The sequence below is a fragment of the Prionailurus bengalensis genome, chromosome D3 (genome assembly GCF_016509475.1).
Source record: "Prionailurus bengalensis isolate Pbe53 chromosome D3, Fcat_Pben_1.1_paternal_pri, whole genome shotgun sequence".
In the NCBI taxonomy this organism is placed as follows: domain Eukaryota; kingdom Metazoa; phylum Chordata; class Mammalia; order Carnivora; family Felidae; genus Prionailurus; species Prionailurus bengalensis.
In genome coordinates this window covers 66,951,832-66,972,945 of record NC_057356.1, presented here as the reverse complement: position 1 = coordinate 66,972,945, position 21,114 = coordinate 66,951,832, and the positions used below count along the sequence as shown (strand labels likewise).

The 21,114-nt window shown below is 40.1% G+C and overlaps 1 protein-coding gene across 13 annotated transcripts in view; it reads left to right on the top strand.

Annotated features, from left to right (window-relative positions):
- Nucleotides 1-21,114, top strand: part of PIAS2 (protein inhibitor of activated STAT 2) — a 101,733-nt gene that overhangs the window by 39,319 nt on the left and 41,300 nt on the right. For all 13 annotated transcript variants that reach the window (XM_043558739.1, XM_043558735.1, XM_043558734.1 and 10 more), the window contains exons 3-5: nt 6,327-6,411; nt 16,687-16,737; nt 16,860-16,950. In XM_043558739.1, the coding sequence (XP_043414674.1) occupies nt 6,327-6,411; nt 16,687-16,737; nt 16,860-16,950 (227 nt within the window). The remainder of the gene's footprint in view (nt 1-6,326; nt 6,412-16,686; nt 16,738-16,859; nt 16,951-21,114) is intronic.

The window sequence follows — 21,114 nt, the reverse complement described above, 5'->3', positions numbered from 1 at the left end:
TTTGGATACATTCAGACACTATACACATCATTTTTGTTAACTCAGTTAACACATATATAATGAGGATGTCATTTGAATATGGTCATCGTAGTCTAATTGTGGAGAAGTCAGAAGTATGAGATGAGATTAGGAAGTTTGTTACGTAGTTGGGGAGGTAATGTTAACATGAGAGTCAAGTAGCAATGAGGTATGTGCCTGTATGATGAAGCACTGTAAATTGTGTATCTGGAACTCAAATGTCAGCCTAAAGAATGGGGAAGGCAGTCAAGACTTGTTGGAGTAGGAGTGAGACTTTGAAGGATGAATTTGTCTACTTTGAATTGGTGGCGTTTATAGGAGAAGAAACACCAAGAGAGGGGAGAACTGTGAGTAGTCCCAGGAGTAGAAATGAAAGTGGCACAGTTGTGAGACCTCACTGAGGAAACTGCTTTTGAGTAGAGGACGCCTTGAGAGGAGACATTGGAAATGCAGGTTTGCTAGGGAAGAGGTGGCCATTGTTTTGGGGACCCTTCTAGATAAGGGGGTTTAGATTGGGCTCATTTGGAAGTAGGGCGCTGCTGAGCATGTCTGAGCAGAGGAGAGGTGGTGAAGGTGATGCCAAGGGTGACTGGCTCATTTCTGCTGGGAGGCAGCAGAGGGGCAGCGTTGAGACTTTGCACAAACAGGTTTTGAATAGAATGGTAGTAGTGAAAATGGAGAGGAAGCCGTCAGAACATTTTAGAAAGCAGGACTTCATGACTAATTGGATATAGAGGATGAAGAAGAGGACTGGAAAGGGAATGAATGATTTCTAGTGACTGGAAAATTGGTGACTAGTCTCCTTTTCCAAAATTCTGAATTAGGGTTGCCTGGGTGGCTCAGTAGGTTAAGTGTCCGACTTCGGCTTGGTCATGATCTCACAGTTCATGAGTTTGGTCTCTGTGCTGACAGCTCGGAGCCTGGAGCCTACTTTGGATTCTGTGTCTCCCTCTCTCTCTGCCCCCACCCACCCCCCTCTCTTTCAAAAATAAACAAACATTAAAAAAAATTTCTGAATTAAAGTGACTGTTTTTATAAGAAGCACGAAACCTCAGTACTCTACCCTCCCCTCGTGATCTTTGCAGCCGTTGTCTAGGGAAAAAAGTATTTTCATATTAAATATCACTGATGATTATTAATATAGTGATGGTTTCTGTTTAGATAAAATTCTTTTAAACGACTCAGGTTTCTGAGTAAATGTCATTAAATTAGAACAGTTTGGGTGTGTATATAGGAGGATTATCATTTAAAAAGTATTCACATAAAACAATGAGGAGTGATAGCTATTTGTAAACAGTTGAATATTGAAATATACAATCACTTAGGTGTTTATCGAAAGCATTCAAGGGGCGCCTGGGTGGCGCAGTCGGTTAAGCGTCCGACTTCAGCCAGGTCACGATCTTGCGGTCCGTGAGTTCGAGCCCCGCGTCAGGCTCCGGGCTGATGGCTCAGAGCCTGGAACCTGTTTCCGATTCTGTGTCTCCCTCTCTCTCTGCCCCTCCCCCGTTCATGCTCTGTCTCTCTCTGTCCCAAAAATAAATAAACGTTGAAAAAAAAAATAAATAAAATAAAAAAAGAAAGCATTCTATGTGCCTATTATGTCCAGTGTGTTAAGAAATAAGTTATCAAAAATGAATAATTTGTGAATATAGAACAGAACTCTTTATATTTCTTCTATTAAAACTTTTTATATTTTTTTTTTGTGTGTGTGTGTGTGTGTTTATTTGTACATGTTGAAGTTGTTCCTTCTACTTTTGATGCAGAGATACAATGGGAAAAGAAGTAGAGTATGCTTTGATTGGCGGTGATGGTACAGTTAATTGATGGGTGACAGGGAAGCAGATAGCTCAGGATACAGATCTTAGGTAATGAGGTGTAATAAACTGATTTATTCATTGTTACTTTATGAGTTATTTTATTTACAAATAAGCTAGACTGAGCCATGATAATGCACAAAGCTGCCTATAAAACATCTTGGTTTCTCTCTTCTTTCCTGAGTGGGAAAGCCCCTGTTAACCTAGGCACTCACTGCTAGGAAGTATTCTTGACCAAATATAAACCAGCTTATCAAAAGGTGTCCATGTAACTTTCTGCGCTGGGGGAACTTGGGAGGTTTCCTGTTTCACTAAGAATATTTCACATTGTTAGGCATGTTACAATATTTTCTACCTGAATATCTTACCAGGAAAAGTCATAATTATTGAATAGTTGGCAAAATGCATCTGTTGGACTGTATTTCTTTTTTCTCTTGAAATTTTGCTATCTCTTTCAAAACAGACACTTTTGGGGCACCTAGATGGCTCAGTCGGTTGAGCCAAAGTCCAACTTTGGCTCACGTCATGATCTCGTAGTTCGTGGGTTCAAGCCCTGCATCAGGCTCTCTGCTGACAGCTCAGAGCCTGGAACCTGCTTTGGATTCTGTGTCTCCCTCTCTCTTTGCCCTCCCTCACTGTCTGTCTCTGTGTCTGTCTCTTAAAAATAAAATATACATCAAAAAAATAAAAACAGGCTTTTTATTAGTAAAAAGCTTTTAATTAGTAAGACTTTTAATTAGTAAGACTTCTGGAACTGAAAATATTATCACATGTTTTCAGAATGCTTTCACATACATTATTGATTTGATCCACAAAATAGCCATTAAGAGGCAGCTGAGCAAAATGTTATTCCCATTTTAAATTTTTTTTTTTTTTTTTCAACGTTTATTTATTTTTGGGACAGAGAGAGACAGAGCATGAACGGGGGAGGGGCAGAGAGAGAGGGAGACACAGAATCGGAAACAGGCTCCAGGCTCCGAGCCATCCGCCCAGAGCCCGACGCGGGGCTCGAACTCACGGACCGCGAGATCGTGACCTGGCTGAAGTCGGACGCTTAACCGACTGCGCCACCCAGGCGCCCCTGTTATTCCCATTTTAATTGAGGAGTAAAGAAGGACTTGGAAGATCTTATGTGAATTTCCTATATCACTTGGATAGTAACCAGTAGGGCTAGATGAGGATACGGGAATATTCTGGTCCACTAATGCTTCAAAAGGTGGAAGGAACCAATATCCATAAAGGTAGAGTAGTCATAAGTATTACGTCATATCAGCAGGCCTCGTCAGTTAGTAATTATAAATGAAGCTGGACACAGTGATAGAACTTGGAATTTACAAGATTAATGCTAAAATTACTTTATGAAATCGTGGCATAGTTTTACTTATTGCTGTATAAAACATTGGTTCAAAGTACAGTGATGTAAAACAACCATCTTATTATGTTCATGGATTTTATGTGTTAAGAATTGGAAGGACAGTGTGTGGATAGCTTGTCTCTACCCCAAGATGTCTGGGGTCTTAACTGAGAAGACTTTAGGGTTGGGGGTGACTTGATGGCTGGAAGCTGGGATTACATCTTCACTCATGTGTGGGGGCTATGTTACCTGTTGGTTGGACTCAGCTTGGCTCTTGGCTAGAGTACTCGCATAAGGCTTCTTCCTGTGGTCTCTTTTGTGCTCAGGAGCAAGGAAGAAGTGCATGGTGTTTTTATGATCTAGCCTTGAAAATTATATACCATCACTTATGCCACACACTATCGATTAAAGCAGTCACAAAGGGCCATTCAAGTTCAAAGGGAGGGTAATAGAGACCCGACCACTTCACTGGAAGAATGTCAAGGTTATAAGAAGGGTGTGATGGAAGATATTGTTGTAGCCGTCTTTGAAAAACAGAACATACCTTATGGAGGTTTGTTTAAAAAAGAAAGGGTTTGAGTAAAGTCATACCTGATTCATGTCCCGGAGTCATGGTCTTTTTCATTTTTCATTTGCTGCTGTTAACATAAAAGTGTTCATGGGATCGGTGTAGATTTGGTTTTCTGATCCCAAGTTGGAGACACTACTGGGTAGAAAATGTACTGTAAAACCTGCAACTTTCTGCTTGATATCCTGCCATTTTTTTTCCCTGATTTGTATTAAAATGACAGTTCAGCTAATAGATTTACCTTATGGCAAGTTTTGTGTGCTTTTGGCTGCTATTCTGTCATAAAATTGTCTTGTCAGTGTTAATACAAATTGGATTTTATTAGCATATGCACTGTTTTTTTTGTTGTAAGTTCCTGAAGTTCAGTAATGGTACACAATGATGAAACATCTTTTTTTTTTCCCCCATAGAAACAGGGTAGTTATTTGGTATTATATTTTAAAGGACAGAAAATTGGGCATCAAATAAATTGGCAAAAACTATGTCAGAAAAAAGGCTCTGCAAAAACATATTAAGATATAAACTGCTAGCATTAAACTGCAGATTCTGTAAATTGTACATGTTGGCATATGCTGATTATGGAAGCATTCCAGTTTCAATGTAAGTTTCATGGTATATGGGTACTTTTCTGGGTAGGTGGACTCCAGTCACCCAGTCAAGGCCTCAAATACTGGCATTTGCATTGGGTGAATTGACCAAAGGTCTTGCACCTAGTTTTGCAGTTGTAGATATCTGACATTTTTAGTGCACAAAGAGTGGATCTGTCCCTGGGGAGACAGACCTAGGTTAATCAAGTTTATCAGAATGAAATAAGAATCACAGCCGTTGGGCAGAAATAACTTTATCCTTTTTGCCATTGTCACATCTTCTGCGTGTGTTAAAAATCCTGCCTTTCAGTGCCATTCCTTTTGCTTTAAAGGGTTATCTTTTTAAGGAATTCATAAAAAACAATGTATTCTTTTACCTTTACCACTTATTTACTGTTTGTATTGGTTTTCATTCGTGAAAATTTGGTTTTGAATTTGGTATCATTTCTTTTTATCCTGGCAGTTTCCTTTACATTTCTTGTAGTACTCGCTTTCAGCAAATTCTCTTGGCCTTTGTTTATCTTCAAGTCATTATTTCACCCTGTTTTTGAAGGGTATTGAATTTTCAGTGACAGTTTTTCCTTTCACCACTTTAAAGATGACTTCTGGCTTGTGTTGCTTCTGTCAGCCTTTATTTGTATTGTTTTCCCCTTGTATGTAATGTTTCTTTTTTTTCCCCGACTGGTCTCAAGATTTTGTAGTCATCATTGGTTTTCAGTAGTTTGATTTTGATGTGACTAGGTAGCTTTCTTTGTATTTATTTTGCTTGAGGTTTGATCCTGTAAGGGCTTCCCCCCAGTCAAGTAATATTTTTTCATTATTTCTGCAACTTTTTTTTTTATTAACTGTTTGAAAATGCAGAGTGTGCACCTCTAATGTCAAAGTAAATGTTACTGAATTTGACAGTTAAGAGCTCATTGATGCCTTTAACTGTGGATAGAGAGTGGGAAATGGAATTTGCACAAGAAAGAGTTGAGAAGTGAATAGGAATTGAAGAGATGGACAGACATACTATTGTAGCTGCCTTTGTGTTTTTTGCCCCATACTTAGAGTTTTGTTTGACTTTTAGGCTTTCATCGTAAATAGCATTCCTTTCTCTCCCCTCCTTTTTTAAATGTTCTGGGAAAATATGAGCCACTTTATGACATGATTTCTAGGAGCATAATTGTTACACTAAACTATGCTTAAATAAAAATGTTTTACTCAAGTTAATGTTTTTCTTGATTTGGTGTGTCTTGTGGAAGGAAGTTTTCTGATACTGGCTGGGTATTCAACTGGCACCTTGTTTATTCATATTCGTGTATCAGGAAAACTGGCCACTCACACACACTAGAGCCGTTTGACCTTTTCTTGTGTTGTTGCAGTACTTGTTGGGAAGCACCCGGTCTCTATTAGCTTTTGCTTTGTTTTGTTTTAAAGTTCTTTGTGAAGGAAATACATTTCAGTTTTAATAATATAGTTAAGGATGACTTCATTAGGTAATTTTTTAAACTAGATAATCTGTAGGCAAATAATTATTATATATCTTAATTTTTTCAACTTAGAAGCTAAAGTTTAAAATTTTATCTTCTATGAGTATTCTATGTAATGGAATATAAAGGCTCGAAAACAAAACAAAACAAAAGACCAAAAGACACCTAAATCTGGGATAGAGATCTGGGGGGAGTTTGTGACTTCTTCAAGTTTTCATTTGAGTCAGTAGAATGAAATGTAATTTTGAAGAGTTGTGTTGTATTTTGACCTTATTATAATTAGTCTGTTAGAGTAATGACTAAATGCTTAAAATTGAGCCTGCTTTAGAGTGACTTTACTTTCATGATTCCAAGATGATTGCAATTTAGTACTTATTTTGGAGTTATTTTAACCATAAAAATTCCAGAATTTGGCAGACTTTATCAGAAGTGCATGGTTATTGCAGATGGTTACATCCTTGTACTTGTTTCGTTTTGGATATTGGAATGTTATCTTTTTTTTTTCCTCCCCAGTTCAAAGCAGTATTCAACGATTTCAAGAGAAGTTTTTTATTTTTGCTCTGACACCTCAGCAAGTTAGAGAGATATGCATATCCAGGTAAGAAGAATGTTTGGAATATATGATGTTTCTTCATGAATGTTGTTACATTAGTCCACTAGGGCTGCTATTTACAAAGCACAACAGTGGGTGGCTTACACGATTGAAATTTATTTTCTCAAAATTCAGAAGGCTTGAAGTCCAAGATTAAGGCTTAAGTCAAGAGTTGGTTTCTCCTGAGGCCTCTCTCCTTGGTTTACGAGGATGCCTTCTTGCTGTATGTACCCACTTGACCTTTCTTCTCTGTGTCTGTGCATCTCTGCTCTTATAAGGACACCAGTTGTATTGGATTAGGGCCCCACCCTTATGACCTTATTTAACTGGAATTACCTTTCTAAAGTTCCCATCTTCACAGATAGATTGGGGGTGGGGGGGGTGGTCAGGTCTTCAGTGTGAATTTGGTGGGGGAGGGAGGGGACACAGTTCAGTCCACAACAGTTGAACTATTGTTCCTTAAGCATAGTATGCATTGACTAATGTTAGCCAAATATTTAATAAATACTCTGTATTAGAAAACCGTTTTAACCTTTGACTAAAACCTCATTCTACTTTTTGAATTCCTTTTGGCAATAACTTTTTTAATGAAAATTTTATTCCAAATATAGCAACATAAAAAAGAATTTGTGACAACAGCCCAAAGTAGGATGTCTATAAACCTTATCGTCCAAACTGAGGCACTTTTAAGAATTAAAGTAGACATCATGTTCTTTTCCCAGGAAAATGAGTACACTGGAACTGTTCTGGAGTGCCTGGGTGGCTCAGTCGGTTAAGCATCTGACTCTTAATTTTGGCCCAGGTCATGATCTCACAGCTCATGAGTTTGAGCCCTGTGTTGGGCTCTGTGCTGACAGTGTGGAGCCTGCTTGGTATCCTCTCTCTCTCCCTTTGCTTTTATCCTACTCCTGCTTGTTTTCTCAAAAAATAAATAAACTTAAAAAAAACCAAAAAACTGGAACTGTTTTGAGCTAGGCGGTTACCTGGGCCATAAAATTAGCAGAAATCAGAAAACAATTAGGAAAAATACTTAGCTTGGCCATTTAGAAAAATTGGAGAGCCTTAAACACATTTATGAAGAACAAATAAACTAAGATGTAAGAGGAAAGAAAAGGAAGTATGTAGTGTATACTTTTCCAATTAAAAATATAGTCATCTTAGGTGTCAATAACATGACTCTTTGAACTTGTGTTCTTAAAGATACAGTATTAGAAAGCAGAGGCTCTAGGAGGTTAAATGATTTTCTGGGATTGTAAGGTTAAAAGTAGAACAAAGAATTGAGCAAATTAGAGGTTTTTTGCCTCCTTCCAGCTGTTCATTAGAAAGCTCATCTTCTCTGAGATGTTACTAATTTACAAAAATAAGGTCTGTAGTTAGATTTTGGAAATTCTGTATTTAGCCCAATTACATAAGTTCTTTACAGTTGGACTTTTTGGTCTTTACTATCTTCATGTGCATTATCAATCTCCCAAAATGGTGAATCCAAACTTAGGGGCCTCATGTCTCTTTTAAGCACACTAACTTCTTGAGGATGCTGTTTTTCTGTAGAAAAGTCTGGGAGAAAGTTTTAGATTCTTTCATTAGTCATGTCACCCTTATCAATATATATAGGGAGAGAGTGCCGTTGTCAGAATCTCAAAATGATTGTTATGTTCTGACCCTGTAAAGTTTGAGCTCTCAAAGAGTATTGCGTTAGATAGACTGCCTCTTCCACGAAGGGGGAAAGTGTTAATAACTAAGTAAAAAAAAAAAAAAAAAAAAAAGACAATGTAAGGATTAGTCCAAATGATCCAACATCCAAATAATAGTTTCAGAAAACATGGAGAAAATCATCAAAGAAATAAAATGGTTCCTTCTCACCAAGGGCAAGACATTGCAGTGAGTTTTTGTACATTAGAAGTGTTTAAATCTTGGGGATTTAAACCAACTAACAAATAAATAGACTAAATTAAAACTTTAAAAATTATGTTTATATTATTAAAATTATATTTTTTAAGTGTTTTTTAAAATTTATTTTGAGAGAGAGCGTGCATGAGTGGGGGAGGGGCAGAGAGCGAGGGAGAGAGAGAATTCCAAGCAGGCTCCACACTGTCAGCACAGAGCCTGCTGCAGAGCTTGAACTCCCAAACTGTGAGATCATGACCTGAGCTGAAATCAAGAGTCAGCCACTTAACCTACTGAGCCACCTAGGTGCCCCTAAAATTATATTTTATACCTAAAACCATATCATTAAGTTTTGTTTGTTATTCATTGATGATCCTTTGCTTGATATCAATGTTTACTGTTTATTAGGTACAAAGCATATATTATAAAACATGACCTTTTTCTACAAGTTGGCTTGCAGTCTTGTTAGTGAACCACCTCATATATATAAAATGATCTTGGCATTAGAAGGTGTCATGAAAAGATCCAATTTCAGTAATTACAAATAACTACTGATATATAGGAGGGATGAGGTTACTATTAACCTTGGTGGTCTTGGAAAGCTTCAACTGAGTGTTGGGTGGGTCTTCGAAGGAAGGAAATTCTTTAGAGTAAGTAGATTTATTTATTTTTTAATGTTTATTTTTTGTGAGAGAAACAGCGAGAATGCTTGCAAGAGCACGGGGGAGGGGCAAAGAGAGGGAGAGGGAGAGCGAGTCCCAAGCAGGCTCCAAGCCCAGCACAGAGCCTAATGTGGCACTTGATCCCTGGACCTTGGGATCATGATCTGAGACGAAATCAACAGTCAGGCACTCAACCAAATAAGCCACCCAGGTGCCCCTTGAGTAAGTAGATTTCTTTTTACGTTTATTTATTTTGAGAGAGAGAATGCCAGCGGGAGAGAGGCAGAGAGAGAGAGAGAGAGAGAGAGAGAGAGAGAGAGTCGGCTCTGTGCTGTCAGCGCAGAACCTGATGCGGCGCTTGAACTCACGTACTGTGAGATCATGACTTGAGCCAAAGTCAAGAGTCCAATGCTTAATTGACCAAGCCACCCAGGCGCTCCTAGAGTAAGTAGATTTAAAGATACAGATTTCAAGATACATTTTTAAGTGAACAAAAACAAGGCATCAAAATGTGAATAATATACAACCAATTGCCCTAAAAAGGTGTGTGTGTGTAATTTGCTTAAGTGCCTAAAATATGTCTGGACAAGTATGATCAGCTGCCTCTGGACAGGGGAATTGGATGGCCAGGGCCAAAGCTGGGATAGTCTTTTTCAGTTTATATTCATTCTGTATCTTTTTGAACTTTGAACTATGTGAATTTATTAAGTAGTCAAAAAATGAATGACTAAAATTTAAATAATCTCAATTAAAAACTTTGATAATGTTCTGGAGATGGATACTGGTGGTGGTTGCACAACAATGTGAGTATACTTAATGTCACAGAATTATACACTTAATGGTTAACATGATAAATTTTATCTTATGTATGTTATGTATAAAAATTTTTTAAAAACCTAAGACTATTTATAACCCTCCTTCCAAAGGAAAAAAAAATAGATCAAACATACACATGTATAGACAACATCCAGTGTTTACTGAGTTGTGTAATTAAATAATACAGTATCTCCTTCCTGATAAATGGAAGTGAAAGTTTGGTACCCATTAAACAGCCTCAGTGATTATCAACATTTTGGCAGTCTGTATGTGGACACCCCCCCACCCCCCCCCCCCCCCGCTTTTCCTGAAAGATTTTAAAGCAGATCACAAGTATTATATAATTTCAGCTAGAAATATCTCAAGACACATTTCAAATCAATTCTTAATCTAATCACAGTAAAATTAATAATCCTTTAATATAAAACAATGGCTAGCTCCTATTCAGATTTTCTCGATTGTTTTAGAACTTAAACACAGCCATGTAATTACTTTTGACTTCTTTATCTCTGAAGACTTTTAAAAACTTTATACTTTGAAGTAGTTATGGATTCATAGAAAAGTTATGAGAATATACTCTTTACCCAGCTTTTCTTAATAGTAACATCTTGCATAACCATAAGAACAGTTATCAAAACCAAGAAATTAATGTTGGTATAATACTGTTAACTATAAATTTTATTCAGATTTCACCAGTTTTTCTGCTAATGAACTTCTTTTGCTAGATCTAGTCTAAGATACCAAATTACATTTAATTGTTATGTCATTTTAGTTTCTTTCGGTATTTGACAGTTTCTTGGTTTTTCCCTGTTTTTCATAACTTTTGATACTTTTGAACTGCACTGGCCAGGTATTTTGTAGAATGTTTTTCAGTTTTGGGTTTGTCTGATGTTTTGTCATGAGACTATGCGTTTTTTGGCAAGAATACCTCAGGTTATATGCCCTTCTTAATGTATCATATCAGGCTACATAATATTGCTACATCTTATTTTTGGTGTGTTAATTAACCTCGATCACTTGGGTAAGGTACCCTTTACTAGATTTTGGCACTAAATCTAAGTTGGAAAAACTAAGTTGCTGGTTTTTCCTTTGTTAGTAATAAATCTTAAGGGAGATACTTTGAGACCAGGCACCTGTTCTGTTTCTCGTCAGATTTTTGTCCACCAATTCAGCATTCTCTGATGGACCTTTCCTTCAGCAGTTACTTTGTCCTAAACGTTCTGTGTTCGATGGTGTCATTTTCTGTTGTCCTTACTCTTTTTCACATTAGAGTCATTCTTTTGTAAGGAAGAGTTATCCCTTCTCTCCCATTTATTCAGTTATTTACTTGTATCCGTGTAGGCTCTTGAGTATTCTGGATTATAATGCAGCGCTATGGTAATTTATATTGTTCAAACTGCCTTACCTTTGGCCATTGGCTGTTCTTTCCGGTTGGCTCTTGTGCTCTTTGGTATGTCTCCATCTGTTTCTGAGCACTATTACTTTTGGGCACCACAGGATGCTTCAGGTTCATTTTGTCATTTCTCTGCCCAAGTTCTGGAATTGATCACTTCTCCAAGGAACTCTCTTTCCTCTCTTACAATGCTTCTTACTATCCTCTTTGAAAATAGTAGTTCATTGATTCTGTAGCATATTACACATTCTGGCTTTGGATCCAGATGCACTTCTTGTGGTGTCATTGAACTTCTATGCCTGTGGTTCAGAATACTTTGCTGCGTATTAGAATCACATGGGGGGCTTTTAAGGCTCTAAATACCCATGTTTCATTCATGCCAGTTCAATTAGAGAATCTCTGAAGATGGAACCCAGTTTTTCAAGTTCCCCAGGTGTTTCCAGTGTTTCACAAATTTGAGAATCGCTGTTGTGCATCCAGCTTCCCCCCTTGCCTGTAATGGTAGTAAGGTCTAAATGAGGCTCTAATACATTCAGGTTTGGGTTGGTTCTTTTTATATTATGTTTGGTGAAGACTGATCAGTGAGTTCAGCTCTCTTCTTGGTTTTCACACTACCCCTTCCACTTGCCTCTCTAATCAGGCCGGCTCAGCTCCTCACACTGACTTCTCTTACATGTTCCCGGGAATCAGTCTGTGATTCTCTTCTCACTACTCCTTGATAGTATCCGTGAATGTGCTTTGTTGTTTTTATGTTGGTGGTTGCAAAATCTCTGCTTTGCCCTGGAGTCCTTACTCACTGCCCTGTTTTGATGACTCATAGGCACATCGAACACGGCACATCCAGAATTGAACTTGCCTTCCTCCCAAACCTGCTTATTTGTCTTTTGTTCTTTCATTCATTTAGTCTCACGGCAGATATTTATTTACTATCTATGATGATCCAGGCACCAGGGGTGCAATGTTGAAAAAATAAACTGGCTTCAAGGAGATTTTTGCTTGGTATATTTTCTCCTGTTGCCCATTTCATCAGTGCCATAGGATCTGCCCGGACAGAGCCCTCGTTGTATTATCCCACACTGCCTCCACCACATCTCATCAGTTTGCTGCTCTCCACTGATCCTTCTTTTATGTCTCTTTTGTGATTTAAAATTCGATGCAACTCTCCCTTGAGGGAGCTAGCATGGTCTTTAGAGTCATACCAGTTGGAATCGGAATTCTGGCTCAGCCACTTAGGTCTGGATGCCCCTAGGTGGGTAAGTTATGAAAGCCTGTTGAATCTTACTTGTACAGTGTGTAAAATTGGAAAGATGATCACCACCTCACTCCGTGGTTGGGGCGATTGAATGCCAGAACTTGCTTTACCTTTTAACCTGCTGAGTAGCAGCAACGTGAAGCCACTGGCACCATTCCAAAACCTGGGTCCAGCCTAGATGGTCCCCTTCCCTTATCCTATCTTCTTGTAGCCAGTCATTGAGTCCTGTCAGTTTTTATGCCTAAATATCACTCAGTGATGTTCCTGTTGAAATAGTTTTCATCTTGGCCTGTATAGTTGCAGTGGTCCCCTGACTCTCCCAGCTGACCCTGTGATCTTTCTAAAGCCCACTCAGTTTTCTCTCTCTTCTGCTTAAAAACCCTGGAGTGATACTTTGTGAAGTCCACACTCTGTTGCCTGGCAGTTGTCTCCAGCTTCTTGTGCCGCTCATCTTCTGTATCCTCACATCTCCCTGGCAGCTTATACTCCCGACTGGGCTGTCACAGCTCTGTCCCTTTGCATATCCTCTTCCTCCCTGTCCTAGGGCATATCTTAGTGCCAGTTTAAAGCTTAGCTCTTCTATGATGCCTTTCTGGATTTCCCCCAACACACACTTTGTCTCTCATTGCGCTTTGTACTTAGTTTCTATTGAAGCCTCCTTGCGTTTATTTGAGTACTTGAATTTACAAACTTGATGAAAGCAACATCTTACTCATTTTCATATTCTTAAAGCCTGTCACAGTGCCTGGCATATAGTAATTCCTGCTTCATATCTGATGGATGGGATGGACATGTGAAAGTTCCTAGACCAGTGACTGGTAGAAACTGAATGTCAGAAGATGCTTCCTTATTACTCATCATGTTTGTAAAGATATATAGCCCATTGCATTTCCCAGTTGATGTTAATTTCCCTTCCTGGAATAAAGTATAAATCCTTAAACAAGCTATTTAAAACTCTTTATATCATTCTCCCATTTATCCTTGTAGTTCTGTTTTTTGCCGTTTCTCTTTTTACAAACGTTTCCCACCACTACAAGATTTTGTTACGTATCTCCAGTTGGTCTTCACCCGATCCCCGCTTTTTTTTTTTTTTTTTTTTTTTGCTGAGAATCACTGCAGTGGTGACCACTGTTTCTGATGGAAGTGTGTCTAAATAGAAGTAGGTAGAACCACTGCTGTGCAAACCCGATTTTCTAGTTTATTGAACTAATGGTGATAACTGCCTTGAACTTTAAAAAAAATTTTTTTTTTAGGGGCGCCTGGGTGGCTCAGTTGGTTAAGCGTCCAACTTTGGCTTAGGTCACAATCTCATGGTTTGTGAGTTTGAACCCTGCATTGGACTCTGTGCTGACAGCTCAGAGCATGGATTTGTGTCTCCAGGACAAATTGGAGACACAATTTGGATTCTGTGTCTCCCCCCCTCTCTCTGCCCCTCTCCTGCTCACGTTCTCTCTCAAAAATAAATATACATTAAAAATAAATTAAAAAAATTTTTTTAATGTTTATTTTGAGAGAGAGAGTATGTGCAGAGGAGGGGCAGAGAGAGAGGGGAGAGAGAATCCCAGGCAGGCTCCTGCATCAGTGCAGAGCCTGACATGGTGCATGAACTCACAAACTGTGAGATCATGACAGGAGCCAAAATCAAGAGTGAGCTATTTAACCGACTGAGCCACCCAGGCACCCCTGCCTTGAACTAAAAAAAATTTTTTTAATGTTTATTTTTTATTTATTTAAAAAAAATTTTTTTTTTTAACGTTTATTTTCTTTTTGGGACAGAGAGAGACAGAGCACGAATGGGGGAGGGGCAGAGAGAGGGGGAGACACAGAATCGGAAACAGGCTCCAGGCTCTGAGCCATCAGCCCAGAGCCTGACACGGGGCTCGAACTCACGGACCGCGAGATCGTGACCTGAGCTGAAGTCGGACGCTTAACCGACTGCGCCACCCAGGCGCCCCTTTAATGTTCGTTTTTGAGAGAGTGAGAGAGCTAGCAAGCTGGGGAGGGGCAGAGAGAGAGAGGGAGACACAGAATCCGAAGCAGGCTCCAGGCTCCGAGCTGTCAGCACAGAGCCCAATGTGGGGCTCAAACTCAAAACCGTGAGATCATGACCTGAACTGAAGTCGGACGCTTAACCGACTAAGCCACTCGGGCGCCCCCCAATTTTTTAAATGTTTATTTTAGAGAGAGAGAGAGAGAGAGCAAGCAGGGAAGGGTCAGAGAGAGAAGGAGACACAGAGTCCAGAGTAGGCTCCAGGCTCTAAGCTGTCAGCACAGAGCCTGACATGGGGCTCGAAATCACAGACTGCAAAATCATGGCCTGAGCCGAAGTCAGACGGTTAACTGACTGACCCACCCAGGTGCCCCCCTGCCTTGAACTTTCAAGACAGAGTTAAACTTCCATCTTTTCTGTAGCACTTGTTTTTCAGAATTTACTGTAACCTTTAACACATTTTAGTCGTATGTATCTGTTACCTACTAGCTGTTAACCTACTAGCATGACACCTTTGAGAGCAAATACGGAGTCTTCATTTGTGGTAGAACCAGCACCCAGACTGTGAAATGTTTCTCGATTTTCATGAGTGGAGTGATATGGGTTACTCACAAGAGGTCAGTGTTGTCTAGGATACTGGGAGGTTTTGAATAGACATTTGAGAAGGGTGGAGGCTATTGGCAAGGGAACGTGCAAGCAGAGTTAGTAATGGTAGCAGCTGGCTGCTCACACTTGTTGGGCACTTTTTCTGTCCAGGCACTTTGCATGTGCTATTAACACATTTAATCATCACAACTCCTCCATGAGGGAGGTGCGACAATTTTCCATCTTGAACAGATGGAGAAACAGAGGCACACACAGGTTCAGTAATTTGCCGGACTGTAGAACTCAAGCTGGTCACTGTTGTGCTTTACTGCCTTCGAGGGAACAAAGTGGAGCAGAAGACTGACCCAGTTAAAGCAAGGTGAGGGCTAAATGCCCTCTCAAGAAGGAACTCATTTCTAATATGCTTCTCTCTGACAGGGTCCCAAGATTTACTTCTTACAGTATAACGTGCTTTCGTGTCCTTTGGGGATCATGGGAAAGCACAGATTCTAATTCTGTAGGTCTGTAGTGGGGCCTGGGATTCTGCATTTCCGACAAGCTCCCAAACAGTCACAGTGCTGCTGCGTTGTAGGCTCCAGTTGGGGTGGCGAGGCTTTGGAAGGTTCAGTGCCAGAAATATTTTATTTGGCACTCCTTTAGGTTCTCACCTAGAAATTCTAAGACGTTCTGTGTCCTTAATTGGATATTTGATTATAAAGTTGCTGTGGTACAGAGATGCCAAGGCTCTAGGCATTTGTTCTCTGTTTTGCTTCTATATAAGAATCACCTGCTGTAAAAACTAATGCTCAGTCTAGGGACGCCTGGGTGGCTCAGTCAGTCGAGCGTCCGACTTCGGCTCAGGTCATGATCTCACGATTCATGGGTTTGAGCCCCGTGTTGGGCTCTGTGCAGACAGCTCAGAGCCTGGAGCCTGCTTCGGATTCTGTGTCTCCCTCTCTATCTCTGCCCCTCCCCAGCTTGCACTCTGTTCCTCTCTGTCTCAAAAATAAACAAACATTTGGGGCGCCTGGGTGGCGCAGTCGGTTAAGCGTCCGACTTCAGCCAGGTCACGATCTCGCAGTCCGTGAGTTCGAGCCCCGCGTCAGGCTCTGGGCTGATGGCTCGGAGCCTGGAGCCTGTTTCTGATTCTGTGTCTCCCTCTCTCTGCCCCTCCCCTGTTCATGCTCTGTCTCTCTCTGTCCCAAAAATAAATAAAAAATAATAATAATAAATAAACAAACATTTAAAAAAAAGCCAAACTAATGCTCAGTCTGTATTGCAGACAATAGACTATCTGGTGAATGGGTCTATATAGTTAAAAAAAAAAATCACATGATTAAAATGGTCAGCCAGGGTTAAGAACCATTATAAACAAACAGCTAAATTTATTAAACTCTTTTAGAACTGAGGGTGCTCCTTCTCATGTTAACCAAATCTGTTGCCTGTTGGAATAAACACTATCATGAGAAGTTCCTGTGAATTGAAAATACCTTAAAATTGTTGTAAGGACATGACCAAATGTTAAGTGAATGATGGTTGTCATCACAACAGTATTTTGATTAAGGCTTGTGCTGTTGGTAGCGTATTGTTCCTCTTCAGAGATAAGAATAAAAATACTAATAATGCTTTCTTTCTGGTTAGAATGTTTTGCGAATTCTTGTTTTACCTTCTTAACCCAGTTTCTTTCTCTTTCCAACAGGGATTTTTTGCCAGGTGGTAGGAGAGATTATACAGTCCAGGTTCAGCTGAGGTGAGTTTGAAGGTTTCTGTTAATTTTATACTTGCTAACTATGTGCATATAGTCCTGAACTTGAAAATACATAAGCATGTTTGGGTATGCTCTTTAATAAGAATTTTTTTTTCTTAATGCAGACTTTGCCTGGCAGAGACAAGTTGCCCTCAAGAAGACAACTATCCCAATAGTCTATGTATAAAAGTAAATGGGAAGCTGTTTCCTTTGCCTGTAAGTTTCTTTTTTATTTACCAGGCTTGTGTGTAAGTTTAGTCTAAATACAAGGCGTAGAATCAGTGACAACTCAGCACCATTGAACAGTCTTACTCTCCAGGTTAAATACTGTTTTCCACTAGAGGGATTCATGACTCCTTGAAGAAATGGCTGATTCCAGGTCTAGGGGAGTTGGAAAAGGTGAGCCTGGAATGTCTTGTGCCAGGAAGCAGGGAAGCTGTGAATGACTCTTAGGATTGTATCAAATGGCATAATAGGACATGACTTGCATATAAAGGGCAGCATGTTGTGGTAGTTGTCTGACTGAGCTGGGCCTACTCCATGGATGAGATGGTGAAAGGCAGAGGCTGCTGAGAGCGACCGAACATGGAGATCAAGGGTTCCAGGCTTGGGCTTTGGGGAATGGATGAAGTGGTATTTGATTGACAATCCATTGTTTAAGCAGTGAAGCTGTATATGGGCGTCAGCACTTAGGGGAGACACACACACACACACACACACACAGAGTGGGAACAGCCTGTTTCTGGCCTGATAGATAACTCTAGACTCTTTAAATCCTGTTAGTCAGATCTAAAAATAACACTTAATTGTTGAACTTGATTGTGTATCTGTCTTCTCTAAGGCTTTGAATAAGCCACTGAATCAGTGCAGCTGTTCAGTAAAGCCATAATCAGAAAAGTAGGAGAGCATGGCCTGTTTGTCAGGCACTACCAAGTGGAGGTGTATTTAACTGAGGATGTGCTGTGAGAACACTGATTCCACCAGTATGCTAAGTTGCCATTCCAGCACAGCGGAAACCATTGTGACTACAGAGAAGGAGTTAGGGGAGCTGTTTAGCATCCCTGCTGAGCACTCAGACTTGGCTCTGGAGTAGATAATAGAAGCAGCACTCATGAATAGCTAAGCAGGCCGGACAGCATGGTCCAGGACTCTGGGCTCTACCAGAGCCAGATGATGGTATTTGTGCCCCCAAAGTGAAGCTAGCCCATGACCAAAGCCAGTCCTTGTAGTCAAAGATCTGACTTGGTCATCAGGAGTCCCATTTGTCTCCTCACAGCTTGTGGGTTTAGAGACCGGAGATTACCTAAGAGTTTGAGCAACACTGCACTGTTGCTGCCTGACTCCTTCTGAAAGATGTCCGTGGGTCTGAGAGCATGGAGATCGTCCTTTGGGGATGAGAGGGGAAATTACAGAGGCTGAGGAGGTGTGGTCAGGAGGAATGCTTACATGGCCTCTGGCATGTTCAAAACCCAGGTGAGACATTTTGCTTCTCAGGTTGTTGGCAGTCAGCCACAGTGGATTCTCAGGAGCTGTCTTTTATCTGGATCGATCATACAAAGATCTGAACTAAGGAAAGAAGCAGTTTTACTTGGAGCTGAAGGATGCCGGTGGGTGGCCAGATGTGTGGCAGAGAAATTCTGAGAAAATCACAGATTGTGGAACCCCTTGTGCACACTTTCCATGGCTGTTCATATCCAGTTTTCTTTGTTTGGGGTGTGTTAAAATCTCTTTGACCCTTGTCTTTCATTGCTATTTTAACTCTGTCACCACCCCTGAAGAAAGAGCTAACTGTGAAGGTCTTTTGGTGTCTATGAGACCTATCTTGAAGACCTGTCCAGTATATGACTATGCCAGTGATGTGGGCTATCTGAAATGTGTGAGGTTCTGTGGAAACTCTGGCTTTGCTGCAGAAAATATGGTGGGTACACACACCAGTTCCACAAAATACTCCAAATACAGCAGTGTTATGCTTTGGAATGATGTTCTCATCCATGAGATCTGCAGCACCATTATGGAACTCTGAGTATCTCTGAATTTGTCACTTTTTCAGTCCGTTTGAGAGAGAAGAAATTAGGCAGTGGAGTACTTTCTCTGGTGCAGTGTTACTCAGTTACTGCTGGTTTCTTTCCCGAAGCACCAGCTAACCCTTCAGTACTTACATGAGGCTGTTTGTGAACAGATCAGTTACTGTGTGATGAATCTGGCCTTCCCCTCTGGAGCGAGGGCCCTGCAGCAGCTCCCTGAATACTTGTGAAGGAGGTGAAGAAGTGGAGTGTTAGGACAAAGGCAAAGACAGATTTTAAAAACAAAGCAGTGGGAGCTTGGGGATGGGTAGGGGGGGCTTTTTTTGACCCTGATAGGGCCATCCCTGAAATCAAATGCCAGCCTCTCCCAAAGAGGCTTTTCAGCCCTGTGAACTTCTGTGAACGACTGACATAAATTTATATGCAACTGATAGAAAACTCCTCAAACCCTCTCTTGATCCACAATTGTTATTGATTGAGGTAATGAAATATGGAGCATTTACTGGCATGAAGCAGGTTTATGAAAATCATGTTGAGTATACTGCAGCCTCAGAAGAGGAAACTCCAGTGACCTTGCGGGAATTAATATATTGAGCTCTTCACCACCATGAAGATCCTCAGGGACTTTGTTCCAGTTATAAGGAACATTGACAGGTCTCAAAGAAGTTTTATGTGGTCCTTGCCTGTGATCCTAGTTTATTGCATAGCAAATCCTAGAGGAATAAGCTTGACACAGTCATGGAATTTCCCATGAGAACTGTGAATATATTTGAGTTTGTGTCCTGGAACAAGTTCCTCTGTGTAGACCTTACTGCAGCACTCAGTCATTATGGAACCATGATACTGCGTATACAGGGAGACAACCGAATGAGAAAGGGTATAACCTTGATAATAGCATCGTGTCCCTAGATTCTTAAGGGTCAAATAGTGATGAAAGCAGTTTCTGTGCGGTTTTACCCATGTCATGATAACAAGTTTTAGGAGACGCCTTCATGCATTGATTTTCCAGATTACCTTGATACAGGGACAGCAGTAAGCAGCTCATAGCAGGACTTGTGGAATGACAAGTGCAGCATGGACAGACACAAATGAAGTGGTCTCTGAGAGTATCCCCCTCACCCTATCTTTGACTTCCAGACTGACAGCAAGATGAGAACATTTTATGTTTTTAAGGACAGAAGGGGTGGGGAGGGAAAGATCCTCCTTGCTTATTAGAGTTATTGTGAGAGACTGAATTATTTTTCTTTTTAAACAGATTTTGAGAAATTTCTGTCATTCTGTGGAGCTGTAAGGTTGGGGGGTCGTAGAAGTGGATTGACAGTGGGAGTATTACTCGGAAAGATTTTGTAGAATGGCGAGGATGTGTGCTACAATTCAGCTGACAAAAATCAAATATTTCCTCTTGGTGCAGTCAGAATTCTTCTCAGTGCTAGGCCTCTTATCCTAATATATTCTATTTCTGTGTTCATGGATTTCTTTTTTCTGATATATGTTTTTTTTCCTGTATGTATTAGTCATGCAGATGGTCTGCCTCACAGTAAATCTGGAGGTAAAGTCAGCATTTTCTTCTTTTAAACATATACCTCCGTCCCCCAATTTGAAGAGATTCTTTGGCCTTAAAGATAGGATAATGTTGGCATCTAAAAACTACTACAGTGGACTCAAAACCATCACATACATGATCAAGTTTATAATTATGCTGAAATAAACTGCTGGAGTTGCACCAATTCATTATTCTGAAATTGGTAAAGGCAAAGAGTCATTGATTTCAGGGCAACCCAATATTGACATGGTCGAGTTTTTTAAGGAAAAATTTTAATATAAGCAAAGGGAATAATGGATGAGAAAACTGTTCTTTTCAAATCTCTAATTATATAATCACTCTAGGTAACCATCAATGGATGCTAAAACCATTAGGTCAAAGCTTGATGGGGGAATGTTACTGTGGAGGGATCGGCTGACATGAGCTGAATTCCTGTTCAATCTTGGCATCCCTGAAAATGGGGCAAACTTGCTTCATGATGTGGTGCAATGGAAAGTATGTAGCACTCCCCTTGAAGTTTTGTGTCTGAATCTGATTTGAATCTTAATCTAATCAAGTCTGCATAGCTAATTACCAGCTTAAAACGTGTACAGGAGATAGAACAACAGAACTTCGTACCATGAGGAAGCAATATGCCTCATTTAGAAGGTAAGGTCATTCTTCAGGTCAAAAGTCCTGGTAACTCCAACAGAAAATGACATTGGAAAAGAAGAAGTGAGGGTGGGGGAGAATAAAATTTATTCTTTAGTGTGTATATATAGGTATGTGTATGTGTGTGTGTGTGTGTGTATATATATATGTATATATATGTGT